The sequence below is a fragment of the Lampetra fluviatilis genome, chromosome 8, assembly GCF_964198595.1.
Source record: "Lampetra fluviatilis chromosome 8, kcLamFluv1.1, whole genome shotgun sequence".
NCBI lineage: Eukaryota > Metazoa > Chordata > Hyperoartia > Petromyzontiformes > Petromyzontidae > Lampetra > Lampetra fluviatilis.
Window position 1 is genome coordinate 8,968,694 of NC_136282.1, and position 15,842 is coordinate 8,984,535.

General features: G+C 52.9%; 1 protein-coding gene across 1 annotated transcript; it reads left to right on the plus strand.

Moving 5' to 3' along the window:
- The first annotated feature begins 778 nt into the window (after nt 1–778).
- On the plus strand, nt 779–7,464 carry LOC144933838 (uncharacterized). Its single transcript, XM_078859036.1, has 2 exons — nt 779–2,627; nt 6,442–7,464. The coding sequence occupies exons 1-2, from the start codon at nt 1,353–1,355 to the stop codon at nt 6,454–6,456; spliced, it is 1,290 nt and encodes a 429-aa protein (XP_078715162.1). The 5' UTR covers nt 779–1,352; the 3' UTR covers nt 6,457–7,464.
- The last annotated feature ends 8,378 nt before the right edge of the window (nt 7,465–15,842 follow it).

Here is a 15,842-nt window from a genome sequence, read left to right on the forward strand (position 1 = left end):
TTACTGCCAGCTAGGTTGTATTGTTTATACATTTTGGTCAGCGACTGTAATGCACATGAACAAGGTACACACTGGCAAACATGCAGTCTCTTTTGCAAACGCAAACACAGCAAACACATTGCGCAGGCAAACCTAGACGGTGCCATTGTACACAGGCAAAGGTCCCCCGTATACCCTAAGGCAGACTGTTGGGGCAAGTGCTGTTAGCGCGCACCTATGCCCAACATCACCCCCGACCGCATTTGTCTCCCCATTTGTGATTTTTACACACTGCGCCAGTATATGCATTTAAGGCTGAGTCGCCCTAGGGGAGGTCCAGGACCTGTTCTCAGATATTCATAACTGATGTTGGCCATGGGCGGGTAATCGGGTCGCCGGGTTCACAGCACAGCGCGTTAACCACTACACGACCGCTCCTCACAGGCACAAAGACAAAGATCACCCGAATAGCCTTAACAGACTGTTGGGGCAAGTGCTGTTAGCGAGCACCTACTGAGGCTGGTACGACACACGGGGGGGCCACTGGTCAGCACCACGCCTGGCCGCCTTTGTCTCCCTAGTGGCGATGCTTACACACTGCACCAGGTACTCATTTGAGGCCGAGTCGACCTAGGGGAGACCCAGGACCGGTTCAGATAATCGCCATTGGTGTTAGCTCTGAGCGGGAATCGAACTCGGGTAGCCAGATTTGTATCGCAGCGCTCTAACCGCGACACCACTATTCCCTCTAAACATATGCGCACACACATGTAGGGGTGTTAGAGAGAGAGCCCGTTATGCATGGCAGCCTATGGTAAACAAACACAGTAGGCGGGGCTACATGTGTGCACAAGCAGGTGCCCTCTGCGACGTCCGCGCCAGACACCCTGGGGGGTCGATTCGGTCGTTATGATCCCCCGGGGCCCCACCCCTCAGGGAGGGGTTGGGTATAAAAGGGGATTGTATCGAAGGGCTCGGGAGTGATGTTTAGCTAAAGAAGAGGAGGCGGAAGACGTCTGAGATAGAGCCCTGGACTCCCCCTGGTACGCCGTCCTTATCAGGACCGCGCAGGCTCGAGCCAGTGGCGTGGTACCAGAGCCAGAGCCAGTGCTGGTCTGGACTCTGGGTACCGGGCCCGACTGACCAGTGTCGGGCCAAGATAGCCTCCCCTAGCCCATTAGTGGAGGACTCAGAGGCAGGCTAGGGTTAGCTAGAGAGGTGTGTCCTCAGATAGACGGGTGAGGGGGCCGATACCCCCTCAAATGTGTATGTCACAACGTTGGTGTTAAATAAACCAGTGTGCCTCCAACTCCGGTGTGAACGAGTCGTGAGCGTTACTACATCTGGCGTCAGAAGTGAAACAAAGTACGAACATGGATACACGCCGGACGACTCGAGTCGGAGTACCAGGGGCGGAGGACACCGCTGCAGTCGGAGGGCCCGAGATGGCTGAAGATGCCATCGAGCAGCCGGGGCTGGGTGCATCCACGCCACAGCAGCTGGAGGAAGGGGAGCCGTCGACGGAGGGGCTGAGGCAGGCGCACGCGAAGCTGGCCGAGCTGCTGTACGCCGCAGCCGCCATGCTCGACAACATCACGCGGCTGGGGGCTGCGGGACCGCCACGAGGCGACAGCAGCCAACGACCACAGCGCCTTCCCGCCATTTCAACGGAGCAACATTTTGAAACTCCCGCCATCGCCGCAGCTGCTGTTGAGGGCGTGGCCGCTCTAAGCATCGCGTCCAACGGCGGGAGTACAGTGCCTGCCGCGTCACCACGGGTGCGACCGGCGATGCCATCGCTGGTTCGTGCCGACGCTGAGTTGAGTGAGGCGGACGAGGGAGTGCGTTCTTCCTCTGCAGCCGCTGCCTTACATCAGCGGCTACCTCCACTCAAGGAATTTGTGGGCGAGGATGGCGACTGGGGCGGCTTCCAGCGGCGCTTCCTCGCTCACCAGGAGATGGCACAGTGGACAGACGCCGAGGCTCTCCGCGCGCTGCCAGCACTTCTCGACAGCGACGCCCTCGCCACTCTAACATCGGCTTCGAAGGAGAGGCGCTCCACGCTGCGGAAGGCGATGCAGGTGCTGTCGGCGGTATATGGTCCACCATCGGACTGTCGCCAACTCTTTTACGATCGCCAGCGGGGGACGAAGGAGTCGCCCCTGGCGTACCGCACAAGCCTCCTGGCACTGGCGAAGGAGGCCTTTCCACGAATGGATGACGAGGGTGTCGACGCCATGGTGACAGAGAAGATACTTTTGCTGGCGGACGACTTAGACATCGTCATTGTCGCACAGGACGATGCAGAGATGTGCTCCCTCCAAGCGGCCCGTCTCCTCCACGCAAACCTGTCCTCTCAACGACGGAAGGCCAGCAAGGCGGCGAGCGGGCGCGCCGTCGCTGCGGCCACCCTCCCGGCGGAAGAGGTTTGCGCCATCAACCATCAACGGCAGCACGGAGCGGGAGCGCGGGAGGACCGGGCCGGTTCAAGCCGTCTACAACGTCCATCGTCGCCACCAGCGCTTCCACGCTGTTATAACTGCGGCATCCGGGGCCACGTCGCCTCGGGGTGCCGCTCTCCTCGGCAGCGCGGAACGACACCTCAACGGGACGCCGGCCCTCGTCACAAGCTCCACCATCATAATCCGGCGAGTCGCGGCACCCCTCATGTTTGGCCCACGCACACGCCCGTCACACACTCGAACACCGCAGCGAAGGGGGGGCAAATATCGCGTACCATGGCACCAACACGCACCGCTCTGGGTACTCACATTGAACCCAGCCAGTGGTCCGTGTTGGCCCATCGGGTTGTAGCCGCGTCATCGGGGTCGTCGGCCGTTGTGGGTCACATCGATGGGGTCGAGGTGCGCATCCTGGTCGATACAGGAGCATCGGCGACCATTATTTCGGAGTTGATTTATAACATTCTCCCTGCCCAGAGCCGTCCTTTGATGCCTGTTAATGTGCCATTCTTTGCTGCTAACGGGGGTTCACTTGGCATCATCGGACAAATTCGAGCCCAAATTTGTGTCGGGGATATTAAATTATCTGGGCCGATTTTTGTTTCCTCCTCGCTGGCGGTTCCGTGCCTGCTGGGGACGGATTTCCTGGCCAAAATGCCAATTAGGATATTAATCGACCAGGGATGCATTGAGCTCCCATCGGGCCGACGCATGGCGTTTTTGCCATCCCCCGCTACGAGCCGGACGGCGTTCGCGACGGTGCCGGCGTTCGTAGATAGAACGGTGCGCGTTCCTCCGGGGGCGCAAATGTTAATTCCTTTGAGACTTCGGCGGCCCTTCGCTAAGGGCATTGGGGCTCAAGGGGTTTTGCTGGGACCGTCTAGGGCCGGGGTCAGTGGACCTAATTTACTCCCGGCCCAGACCATAGTGAGAGGGGATGGAGAACCCTTCATCGCGGTCCTCAATGTGGGCTCGCAGACGGTGGTGGTCCCACAGGGGACCGTGCTTGCTCACGCAACGCCGGTGCCCTGTGAGGAACCCGTCGCGAGTCATGTCGGCGCTGCCCCTGCACCGCGACCACATTCAGACAGCGATGAAGGGTGGCTCGAGGCGCTTTGCGCGGGATCGACGGACCTGTCAAATTTAGAGCGCCAACGTCTTAAGACACTACTGAGGGAATTTTCCGACGTTTTCAGTCGGGATAAATACGATTTGGGCTGCACTCATCTGCTGCGTCACCATATTGATACGGGTGACAGCGCGCCAATACGCCAAAATCCTTTTCGGTTGAGTCCCGCCGAAAAGGACCATGTCAAATCGGCTGTTGATGACATGCTAGCCGCCGACATAATTTCTCCCTCCAACAGCCCTTGGGGAGCGCCGATCGTCCTGGTTAAGAAGCAGGACGGTTCGTTGCGGTTTTGCGTTGACTTTCGGCGCCTTAATAAAATTACGGTTGCCGACGCATACCCGCTCCCACGGATGGACGAATCGCTTGACGCCTTGGCGGGAGCGCGATTCTTCTCCACATTGGACTTACTTTCGGGATTCTGGCAGCTTCCTCTGGACGATGATTCAAAGCCTAAAACTGCTTTCCGTACTCCGCACGGCCTGTTTCAATTCAACCGGTTGCCGATGGGCTTACACTCAGCGCCGGCAACTTTCCAGCGGTTGATGGAATTGGTTTTGGCTGGATTGCAATGGGAGTCGTGCCTGATTTATTTGGATGACGTCATTGTCTTTGGAAAAACTTTTGAGGAACATCTCCAGAGGTTGCGGGCGGTTTTCCTAAAGATGCGGGCTGCTAATTTGAAATTTAAGCCCCAAAAATGCCATTTGTTACGCGAGTCGGTGCGTTATTTGGGGCACATCGTGGGGCGCTCAGGTATTTCTACCGATCCCGCCAAAACGCAGTGTGTAAGCTCCTGGCCGACTCCCACCTCAGTGGGAGAGGTTAGGAGTTTTATTGGGTTTGCGTCGTATTATAGACGCTTCGTCGCTAATTTTGCGACTATCGCCAAACCCCTACATGCTTTAACATCTAAAGGGGTTCGGTTTTGCTGGGGTCAGGAGGAGGAGGCTGCTTTTTGCTCCCTTCGGGATGCTTTGGTAAACGCTCCTCCCCTGATTTACCCTGATTTTTCAAAACCGTTCTTGCTCGACACCGATGCGAGCAACACGGGTATTGGGGGCGTGCTCTCCCAGGTGGTTGACGGCGTGGAACATGTGGTTGCGTACGGCAGTCGGGTGTTGTCTCCAGCGGAGCAACGGTATTGTGTCACCCGTAGGGAACTGTTGGCAATTGTCCATTTCGTCCAACAGTATCGCCCATATCTGTACGGTCGGCATTTCACCGTCCGCACAGATCATGCGGCACTGCAGTACGCCCTGAGGGTTCAACAGCCATCGGGACAATTGTCCCGATGGTTGGAGGTCCTCCAGGATTACGATTTCCAAACCACATACCGTAAGGGCGTTCGCCACACCAACGCGGACGCTCTGTCACGCTTGCCAACCACCTCCGAGTGTGCATGCCTCCTGGGGTCTGGACGTTGCAGGCCTCCAGGGGACACATCGGTACCTGTCTTGGCGGCCGCCAACGACGACGATGCAATGGTTCCTAATTCGATCGAACAGCAGGGCAAAGATTCCCTGTTGGGGTTGCCCGTCATTGAATGGGGGCGCCTCCAGATGGAGGATGTCTCCCTCCTCGGGTGGCGACGTCGCGTTGGCGGTGCGGCGGGGGGAAAAAGTGGTGGTTCCGACGCATGGGAAATGTGCCAAGGTCTGCTAATGCATTGGGACGGGAAGTCACGTCGACATCGGCTGGTTGTCCCTACTGGGTTGCGGGGTAGGGTGGTATGGGCCGCTCATGAGCGCCTCCTACACCTGGGGACCCAAAAGACTCTCGCCTTGCTGCAACTTGATTTTTACTGGCCTGGCATGACGAGGGATGTGGGGGATTTGTTGGGATCGTGCCCTCAATGTGCACAACGCAAACCGCCGGCACGGGAGTCTAACCCGCCCTTGCAATCGATCAAAGTGTCCAGGATAAACGAGCTGGTCGCTCTGGACATTTTGGGACCATTCCCCGCCACCCCCAGAGGGAATAGATATTTGTTGACGGGTGTCGAGTATTTTACACGTTGGCCTATGGCCTGGCCTTTGGCCAACCAGTCGGCAGCAGCCATCGTGGAGGCCTTTGTTCAGGGTTATGTCCTGGACAAAGGTGCTCCGGAGAGGCTGCTGACCGACCAGGGCAGAAATTTTTCCGGTAAACTACTCAGACAAGTCTGCGATCTCCTGGGCACAAAGAAAATTCGGACCTCCCCATATCACCCACAAACTGACGGGATGGTCGAACGTTTGCATCGCACCATCTCGTCCATGTTATCACAACAAGTTTCGGACTCGCAAACGGATTGGGACCTACAAATTCAGGGGGTCTTGGCGGCGTACCGGATGGCACCCCATGCGGCTACGGGGTTTTCTCCCTTTTACCTTATGTACGGCCGAGAACCAGACCCGCCTGTTCGTGCCCAGTTGCGGATCCCCGTGCCGCAGGGAAAAACTAATCTGGCTGACCACGTTAAATTTAATCTGGACAAATTGACCGAGGCACGGGATGCTGCAATGCAAAACTCTGACCTCCGTCAGAAGGCAAATGAGCGCCTCAGATTGAGTCGAGCGCACATGCTGCAGTGGAAGCCGGGGGACAAGGCATGGTTGCACTGCCCCCAGGTGCCACTGGCAACCTCCTCTAAACTTGTGCGGCCGTGGCGGGGCCCTGTGGAAGTGGTGGAGGTGTTACGTCCGCAGTGCGTGCGCATCAAGTGGGGGAAGCGGCGATGGTTCGTGCACCCCTCCAGATTAAAACCCTTCGCTGCGGTTCACAACCCCACTTCACACGCGCGTGGCCAAACATGTGGGGGGTCGGCCGACTTGCTGGGTCCGTCTCCGTCGCTCTCACCTAATGCCTTGCCGGCTGTGCCACCTTCAGGAGCATCAGGAGTGACGGGCTCACGCCCGATCACCCCTCCTGCGGATGCCGAGGGTCACGCGGAGTCAGAGGAATGCTCACCTCAAGACGGACAGTCGCCACCTGATTGTCCGCCACGCGGGGTTACCCCGTGTGAGGGGCCCGCTGCAAGGACGCGCGCTAAAATGCGCAAACTGTTGTGAGGCCGGAAAATGTGTACATAGCTGTTGTGTTTATTGGGTGTTGTGTGGATGGTGTGTTTCCCGCTCCTCGGATGTACATATGCTGGGTTCACCGTTTGTTGTGTGTGCGGGGTGGGTTCCCTGCTGGTTGTATATAAGCTGTTTTTTTTACGGAATTCGTATTTATTCGGGGGGGTGCGTCGGGTTGTTTCTCATCTTGTTGTTGCGTTCTTGTTCTGGTTCCTGTTATTGTTCAAAAATAGTGAGGCACACGCGCGGTCAGGGGGTGAAGGCACCTTTATTGTCAAATTTTTGTATGTTGGCAGCCGGGACGGCTGCATGCTATGCGGGGGGGAGTGATGTAGGGGTGTTAGAGAGAGAGCCCGTTATGCATGGCAGCCTATGGTAAACAAACACAGTAGGCGGGGCTACATGTGTGCACAAGCAGGTGCCCTCTGCGACGTCCGCGCCAGACACCCTGGGGGGTCGATTCGGTCGTTATGATCCCCCGGGGCCCCACCCCTCAGGGAGGGGTTGGGTATAAAAGGGGATTGTATCGAAGGGCTCGGGAGTGATGTTTAGCTAAAGAAGAGGAGGCGGAAGACGTCTGAGATAGAGCCCTGGACTCCCCCTGGTACGCCGTCCTTATCAGGACCGCGCAGGCTCGAGCCAGTGGCGTGGTACCAGAGCCAGAGCCAGTGCTGGTCTGGACTCTGGGTACCGGGCCCGACTGACCAGTGTCGGGCCAAGATAGCCTCCCCTAGCCCATTAGTGGAGGACTCAGAGGCAGGCTAGGGTTAGCTAGAGAGGTGTGTCCTCAGATAGACGGGTGAGGGGGCCGATACCCCCTCAAATGTGTATGTCACAACGTTGGTGTTAAATAAACCAGTGTGCCTCCAACTCCGGTGTGAACGAGTCGTGAGCGTTACTACACACACATGCAGAGACGCACACACACATGCAGAGACGCACACACGCACACACAAGCAAGTGTGGCCAAAAGAAAACGATACAAGTCTAACCCTGTTCGACTTACAGCCCGCAACAGCAGCCTGTCTCGAACGAGATACGTGTACATGTTTTATCTCGTGACATGTCACAACAAACGTTGTTTGCATTTTTTGGGACGTTCTCCTCCTAAATAGGCATTGGCAGCAGCACACTCGATCTAGTACACCTCGGATGAATCGTCATCACATGTGATTAGAAAGTACTTTAAAACAACACAAGTCATATCATGAAGATGGTTTTCAGCTGTTGGCAATGATTACTGTATTTAACTTGATAGTCTGTAATGGAAAAACTCTGCAGAGCATGCTGGAAGCCACGTGTATTGTTTTTGGATTGCATTTAAAACAATTATTTACGACTTATTTCCTGGTAGAAAAAAACGCCAGTTAGTATTTTCTTAGTACGTGTGCGTGTGTATTAATTAATGTAGAACAGTGGCGCAGTGATTAGCACACCGCGGCATGAATCCGACGACCTGAGTTCGATTCCCGCTCACGATCAACGACAGCGACGAATATTTAAACTGGTCCTAGGCCTCCCCTAGGTCGCCTGAGCCTTAAATAAGTTACCGGTGTGGTGTTGTAAGCATCAGCACTGGGGAGACAAAGGCGGCCGGCCGTGGTGTTGGCCACCCACACCCGTGTGTATGTGCCGTGCCGACCTTTAAAGGTGCTCGCGAACAGCACTCGCCCCACCAACAATCTGCTTTGGGGGGGGAGGGGATTGTGGAATCTTTGTTTAAACGTGAAAGTGTTCTCCTAGAGCCTGCAGCATGCGACGACGACGATGATAATCGCCGCAGATTGCGCCACGGAAATTTCGTTCCTCGTTCCACTCGCCCCGGGGCAGCACGCGGGTCTCGCACGCCCATTGGCGCTTTGTGCGCGCACAAGATAAAGCATTTCTCTGCGGTGTAGATCTTTACACAAAGGCACCAGTTGGGGATTTTTACCCTGCCTGCTTCCTCGTCTCGATGTAATCGGTGGTGGCTTGCACACCAAATAACTTCCAGAGGCGCTCGCTCACGCCACTTTTGGAAAGGCCCCTTAAATCTACTGAGGATGTGTCGCCTCCTCTTCCACGCTGGCCAGAGACGCATGTCAAGAGGTGGACGTCACCCACACTTTATCCGACCACACGTGATCTGCCAATCGACTAACTGGTGTGCCCATTTGTACTGCTGCGTTGACAGAGGCGGAGGGGATTTAAGAAACCTGCCCCCATTGAATTTCGATTTAAAGCTTTCGTGACTGCAGGGATTCATCTTCTTGGTTCTTTCGGTAAAGTCACGTAGAAGGGAAATAATAAAATAATAAAAATAAAACATAATAAAATAATTCTCAAAGACAGCGTCTATCTTTCCGACAGACCTGTTCTTCACATGAGGACAGCTGTCTGCGTTGTGGCCGAAACGTCGTGAGAATAATTGTATAATGTTTTATTTTATTATTTTATTAATTCCCTTCTAAGTGACTTTACCGAAAGAACCAAGAAGAAAGCTGCCCCCATTGGTTCGACTGCCGCGCCTGTAGATCGAACTAGGGGGTTCAAGCCCAGTGAGCTCACCATCTCATTGCTGCGACAAATGTCTTGGAAAGTAGCAGGAACAATGTTACGTTGATATCATGTCACGACAAAACAGGCTCACGAAAATATGTATTTTTTTCATTTTGGTGTAAACTCTTACGGGACTATTGTATCTTAGTATTGTTCCAACTCTTGTACAGAATTAAGCCGTCGGAGGAGCAAGCGTGCTGTCAGAAGAGTGAGCGTGCTGTCAGACGAGTGAGCGTGCTGTCGTGTGAGCGGCTGTGCAAGGCGTGCAACGAGCAGGTCACGTAGACACGTGCAAAATCACCCGGCACATCCACAGCGTGAAATGACAAAACTAACCCTAACCAATTGCAGGTGCCTCAGCCAACATTCCTCATATTACCGTACTAAAAAAAGAATGGGCCAAAAAATAATAATTATTGTATTCTTAACACGCATTGCAGATGCACTTCGGTGCAAACTTTATTTCCTTGCACGTGCAATGTTTGCAAGTTAAAAGTTAACCCGGTGTCCTATAGTGTCCTCTTTTACTACATTCACGTTACGGACAGATTTAAAGACTCTTAACAGAAAATACAACAAACGTAACTTGGCTTCACATGATGCCATTACATATTGACCAGCCACATAATCATTGCTCAGATGCCTTGAACTTGACGGCGATTGCTTTATATGTCCAGCTGTTAAGCAATGCCCTCCGAGTTTGACCCGAGACTCCGACGCGACGGATTGCCACGGGTTGTTTGTTTGGGGATTTTTTTTTGGCATTTAACCTTTGAAGGCTCTCCAACGTAGCACGTGCATTTGAAAGCAAGGAGCTCTTTTGAATTTCGGGGCCGACGGTGAGCAATCGTCAGACGGGGGAGAGAGGGGAGTAAACGGGGGGGGGGGGGGGGGCGGGGGCACATAAAGCAAAGCATTGAAAGAAAAAACTAAATGATGAACGAAGCAAAGTGCCGACTACACCGAGCATCTTCTTGTTTCCTCTGATCGTAAACAAAGAGAGCGAGAGAGGAGAGAGAGAGAGGGGAGATCGAGAAGAGGAGAGCGAGAGACTTTAAAAAAACTGTTATTGCCGCCAGCAGCAACAGCACTGGAGGCGATTTCGATATGAAATACACAAAGTCACCAGCAAACAAATGAAAATAAACGCTACAAATCCAAGCGTTTGTGGCGCTATAAGCACCGCGCACAACACGAAAGAAAAGTCACGTGGTGGTGGTGGTCATCGTGCACGCCACGGCGACGATCGAGCGCTTCAGAAGGTGAACACGAGGGTTCCGTCCACGCTGGTTCAGAGGGCTTTTCCGGCTCCCCAGCGTTCGAAGAAGCCGTGCACATCACCGACATGAGAAATGGGAGAGAGAGTTTCTGAGCTGACATTCAAAGAGCCTGAATTTGAAGAGGAACCCGAGAAATGAAGTGTCTGAAATTGGAAACATTGGATGTGTTGGAGTTAATATTTATTTATCGGTAGCTCTTCTGCATATGACTGCGTGAATAAACGATGTAAAACATTTTTTTTAAAAAGAGGAGAGAGGGGAGAGATCGAGAGGAGAGAGAGGAGAAGGGTCGCTTCGCCAGCAGAGGAGGCCAAGAATAAGAGCTGTGCAAAGTGAAGAAGGTTTCGCGTGGGAACGAAAGGGGTCCCCTTCCTGGTGAGGTACGACGCTCGCAACCATTCGCTACCCTGACCCCCTCATCAAGGTCAACGACACCGCGCAGCTCGACCCTGGAGGATGGCAAAATCACGGACTTCATCAAGTTTGACGCCGGAAACCTGTGCATGGTGACCGGCGGCGCCAACTTGGGGCGTATTGGCGTGTTCGCGATACGCGAGCGCCACTTGGGTTCGTTCGATGTGGCGCACGTCAAGGACGCGAACGCGTTCGCCACCCGACCAGGAAACATCTTCGTCGTCGGCAAGGGCCAGAAGCCGTGGGTGTCTCTGCCGCGTGGCAAGGGTGTCCGCCTGACGATTGCCGAGGAGAGGGACTAGGCCAGGGGTCGGCAACCAAAATAACAAGAAGAGCCATTTCTTTCCAATTCGGTACAAAATTCAGTATTTCAAGAGCCGCAATGCATCTGAGTACATACTGTACATACGTACATATTGTCAAGAAGCAGCCCGTAAAGAGCCGCATGCGGCTCCGGAGCCGTAGGTTGCCGACCCCTGGACTAGGCGGTTGTCTGCCATGCAGGTGGCCAGCGAAACGGCCTGCTGCTGCTGCGGCATCTCTCTCTTTTTTTACGATCAGTGGAAACAAGAAGATGCTCGGTGTAGTCGGCACTTTGCTTCGTTCATCATTTAGTAATTTTTTTTTAAACTTTGCTTTATGTAAACCCCCACCTCTCGTTCACTCTCTCGCTCACTCTCTCGCTCTCTCTTTCTCGCTCTCTCTCGTTCTGCACGCAGCCCTTCTCGCAGTCCGACGGCCTCCGACGGGTAGCTCATATCAGCATGCAGAGCTCCCCGTCATCTGCCACCGAGCACACGGCCTCCTCCATCGCCCACTGCTCCTTGAAGGTCGGCACGGCGCGGCATCTCTCTCCGTTCAGCCACCCACAACAACACTTATTGACATTGTCTCCTTGTCGCTTGTTTTGTCGAAAGATCTTGTATAGTGCGAGAGAAAATAAAAGAGGAGAGTTCCAAAAAATAGAGAGGGGGGAGAGCAAGAGAGCGAGGGGAGAGAGGGGAGAGAAAGTTCGTGTTCATTTTGGTTTTGGGTTTCTTTTTTCTCTTGCTTAAAAAGTAACGTTGCATGCGGATCACCGTTTTGCTTGGGGTTAGGGTTACGCACTGGCTCGTTTTGAAGCCTGGTACTGGAGGGGTTCGATGTTTCCGGCGGTAGCAGATTCTCTCTGGGTTGTTTCTCTGTGCCATCGACATGCAATATTAGAAACATTTATTGAAAATAAAAGAGAGCGAGAGAGAGAGGGGAGAGAGAGGGGAGAGAGAAGAGAGAGGTCAGCTCGGCTTTGGAGCGCGTAGCGCTTGCGTGACTGTGCAGATGGTGTGTGGCTGGCCCCCGTGCTCTCCTCCGCCGCTCACTCACCGAGCAAAGTGTTTGTTGTGGAATTTAATCCCCATGCGCGCGTGACTGGCTCCCCTTCCCTCAATGCTGCCCCCCCCCCCCAATATCCTCCACTCCCTCCCTGCCTGCCCCCTCTCCTTGCGCAGCCCCCCTCCTCCACCACACTCCAAACCGCACGACCCACCCCCACGCTCTCCACACGAACCCTCGTGGGCCACTCCTTGCGACGTGCTGCTGTTGTTTTTCGAGAGATCGCGGCGAGGAGAGTGAAGAAGTGCCGCTGATGCCGCGGCACGAGCTGCAGGATAAAGCGCCTGCGAGTTGGTGAACGAGGTCACACGTGGGCGTGCTGGGCAGCTTGCTCCTTGATGTGACAGCGTCGTCGCTTGTGACTTTGCAGATAGATCTCCGGAGGCGTGGCCGGCTGCTTGGGCTGTCCTCAGTACACGTGGCACTGCCACAGAACGTCGTGCAGTGAGAGATGCAATTCAATGTTGCTGGGTGTTTCTTTGTTAGTTCTGCCAAGGGCAGGCCAATTAGCTAATGTAGAGTACAGAATCTAAACTAATGAGTAGACTTCAATGGCCAAGCATCGTGATAAAACTGCCATCATTAGATAGAAGGCAATGGGCATGTTAATCTCGTTAAACTACTGAAACTTGTATTTTATTTTAGAAGGTAAGGCCAACCCAGCTATATGGCTTTTTTCAGAAGCGACCTCGCGACAAATGATAATGCCATTAAGTGGCTTATCATGTGGAAATATATAGCAGCCAAATACTCCAAACGCAATGTTTCTAAATGTGGAGAGAAATCCCGGTGGGCCGTGGAGAAAAATCCACGCGACCACGGGGAGAACATGCAGACTCCAAATATAAAGGCGTCAGGGTCGAGATCGAACTCATGCCCTGTATACCTTTCATATTATCAATAAATAATATAAGCGAATATATATTGTACACATTACATAATACTCTTTGGTTCTTTCAGTAAAGTCACATAGGTAGAAAAAATAATAGATCACGACGTTTCGATCGCAACACAAGCAATCGTCATCAGTTGAGACAACTACAGCAAGAAAACTGCTGAAGTGACTTTACCGAAAGAACGAGTATGGATTCCTGCAGTCACGAAAGCTTCAAATCAAGACATTACGCAATATATAGCATATTGTGCGCTTTAAACACATTCCTGCGGAGGGAGCTGGTAGGAACGTTGGGTTGCTCGGTCAATGGCCAGGGTCAACGGCGGCGTGGTGTATTCCGCAAATATGCCCAACTGTGAGGGCGGGCACAAGCCAGCGTGAGTAGGTTAAACGTTGAATTTTATAAGGGCACCACGGGGTGACCAGCTCCTCCCCACCCAGCCCCACCCCTCCCACCCCCCACCCAGCCCCACCCTCCCCACCCAGCCCCTCCCCAACCTCCCCACCCAGACCCTCCCCACCCAGCCCCTCCCCACCCCCACCCAGCCCCACCCCACCCAGCCCCACACTCCCCACCCAGCCCCTCCCCTCCCCACCCAGCCCCACCCCTCCCACCCCCCACCCAGCCTCACCCTCCCCATCCAGCCCCTCCCTCCCCACCCTCCCGACCCAGCCCTTCCCCACCCTCCCCTTTCCACCCAGCCCCACGCCTCCCATTTTTGGATGCACGACGGACGGACAGATGGACACAATAATCCCCTGTGGGCTGGTGTAACCAGGAGGTTCCTACCAGTATTAACAATAGTTTACACCTATTTCGATTAAGGCCTCCCTACGCCGTCTTCGTCATGGGGGTTGTTTGACCATACTTCACCACGCAGGTCAGTGTGGGTTGATGAATGTAAGTGCCAAGGACTGGTGTAGATATCACTCACCGCTGATGTTGGCCTTGGCCAGGAATCGAACTGGGGATATCCAGGTTTCAGAGCGCAGTGCTATAACACCGCACCCACTACTTGTTGTGTCAAAGCCGTGGAAATGATGCTTTGGGATGCCACTGTATATTTCTGAGAAGGAAAAGTCAAAATTTGTGGAAATGGAACAATTGTGGGGTGGGTTTTTGTGTGTGTGTGTTTTGTCGAAGTTCCTTCATGATATGATTTGTGAGCGCGTAGACTTGCAGGCGTCCAGAACTAAAAAAAATTGCGCTCACAACAACGCGACTCCCTCGTCCGACCTGCCTCCCCACATCCCCCTGCCCCACGCCTTCATCGCGGCCGTCACCGCTCGCTCCGTTGCTCCCTGCGGGCACTCGCGAACTGTTGGCTACGAATGTGGGAGCCAACGGAGCACTCCGTGCTTGATGCAAACAGCTCGGCGCATTTTTACGCAAACAATGGAGTCACCGCTCAGCACTCGACGGAGTTATCTTGTCCAGTCTCCATGCTACACGTGTACAGGAAGCCGTACATCTCACAGCAACACGCATACACCACGTTTTACATTTATTTCTTAAAAGTTAGGTTTAAAAAATAATAATTCTAGATTCATTTAAATAGAATTTGTGCGCTGCTAACTTATATTAAACTAATAAACAGAACAAAAATGTCCAGCATTATAGATGTTGTATATGTGGCAGAGGTGGCGCATTGGATAGAGCTTCTGCGATATCAATCCCGCTACCTGAGTTTGATTCCCGGCCACTGCTAATATCGGTAGCAAATGATATCCGAACCAGTCCAGGGCATTTACCAGCATGGTCAAGTATAGTCTGACAACTGCCAGGACCTACACGGCAAGGGGAGACCTTCACTCTGCAGTGAATTGACAAAGGGCTGTAAATTCTATTTTTGACAATTTATTACCGTATTACGTGTTTCTGTCAATACAGTAATGGCAATCCAACAGATTCCTCATACGAATGAGGAATTTCCACGACTGACTGAGGCCTATCAACAGTGAAGAGTACATCTCTTTTCTCATTTGAGAATGGAGACGCTTGGATATCTTTCATTTGTACATTTTCCCAACCAACATTAAACACGTCAACGAAAGTGTGCATGATTTAACTGGAACACACCACTGTCGGTACGATGAGATGTGACTGGAAGTGTTTTCTTCTGCCATAAATGGCTTTTAAATGTTAGTTGTTAACTAATTTTCAGCAGACTATGGCCACAATCGCTTTTTGTCACCATAAAAACATAATAAAAGGGAATTTGCACTACATTACTCTTCAAAGGGGTTTGGTGTTGTCATGCCCATTGCTGTGAATCTGAAACTATTTGTTGAACAACTAAATCCTGTAAGTTTTTCTGATAAGTATCACCAGCCTGTAGGGTTTGAAGTGTGTGTAGGGGTATTGGCCTTTGTAAAGAGTTGACAATGTCTTTAATATCAGAGCATTTCTCATTTATTCAAGTATGAATATGTAATCTGTGTACATCTCTATATAATTACATATGAACAGATTACAATGAATACTTATCCAGATTATCTTTATATATATGGAGAAATAATGTTAATGTCCGGGAATGGTGGATTTTTATCCAGGTCTTACGGTTTTTTCCTCCACATTTTGAAATAAGTTTCAAGTATTTGGCTGCTATAAATTTCCACATGCTAAGCCACTTCGTTGGGCTATCATTTGTGCCGATATCGCTTCTGCAAAAGAGCTATATAGCTCAGTGGGTCTTACCTGGTAAAATTAAA

Bases quoted from the DNA above. Each gene is read 5' to 3' on its own strand.
- LOC144933838 (XM_078859036.1), top strand. From the start codon at position 1,353: ATGGATACACGCCGGACGACTCGAGTCGGAGTACCAGGGGCGGAGGAC.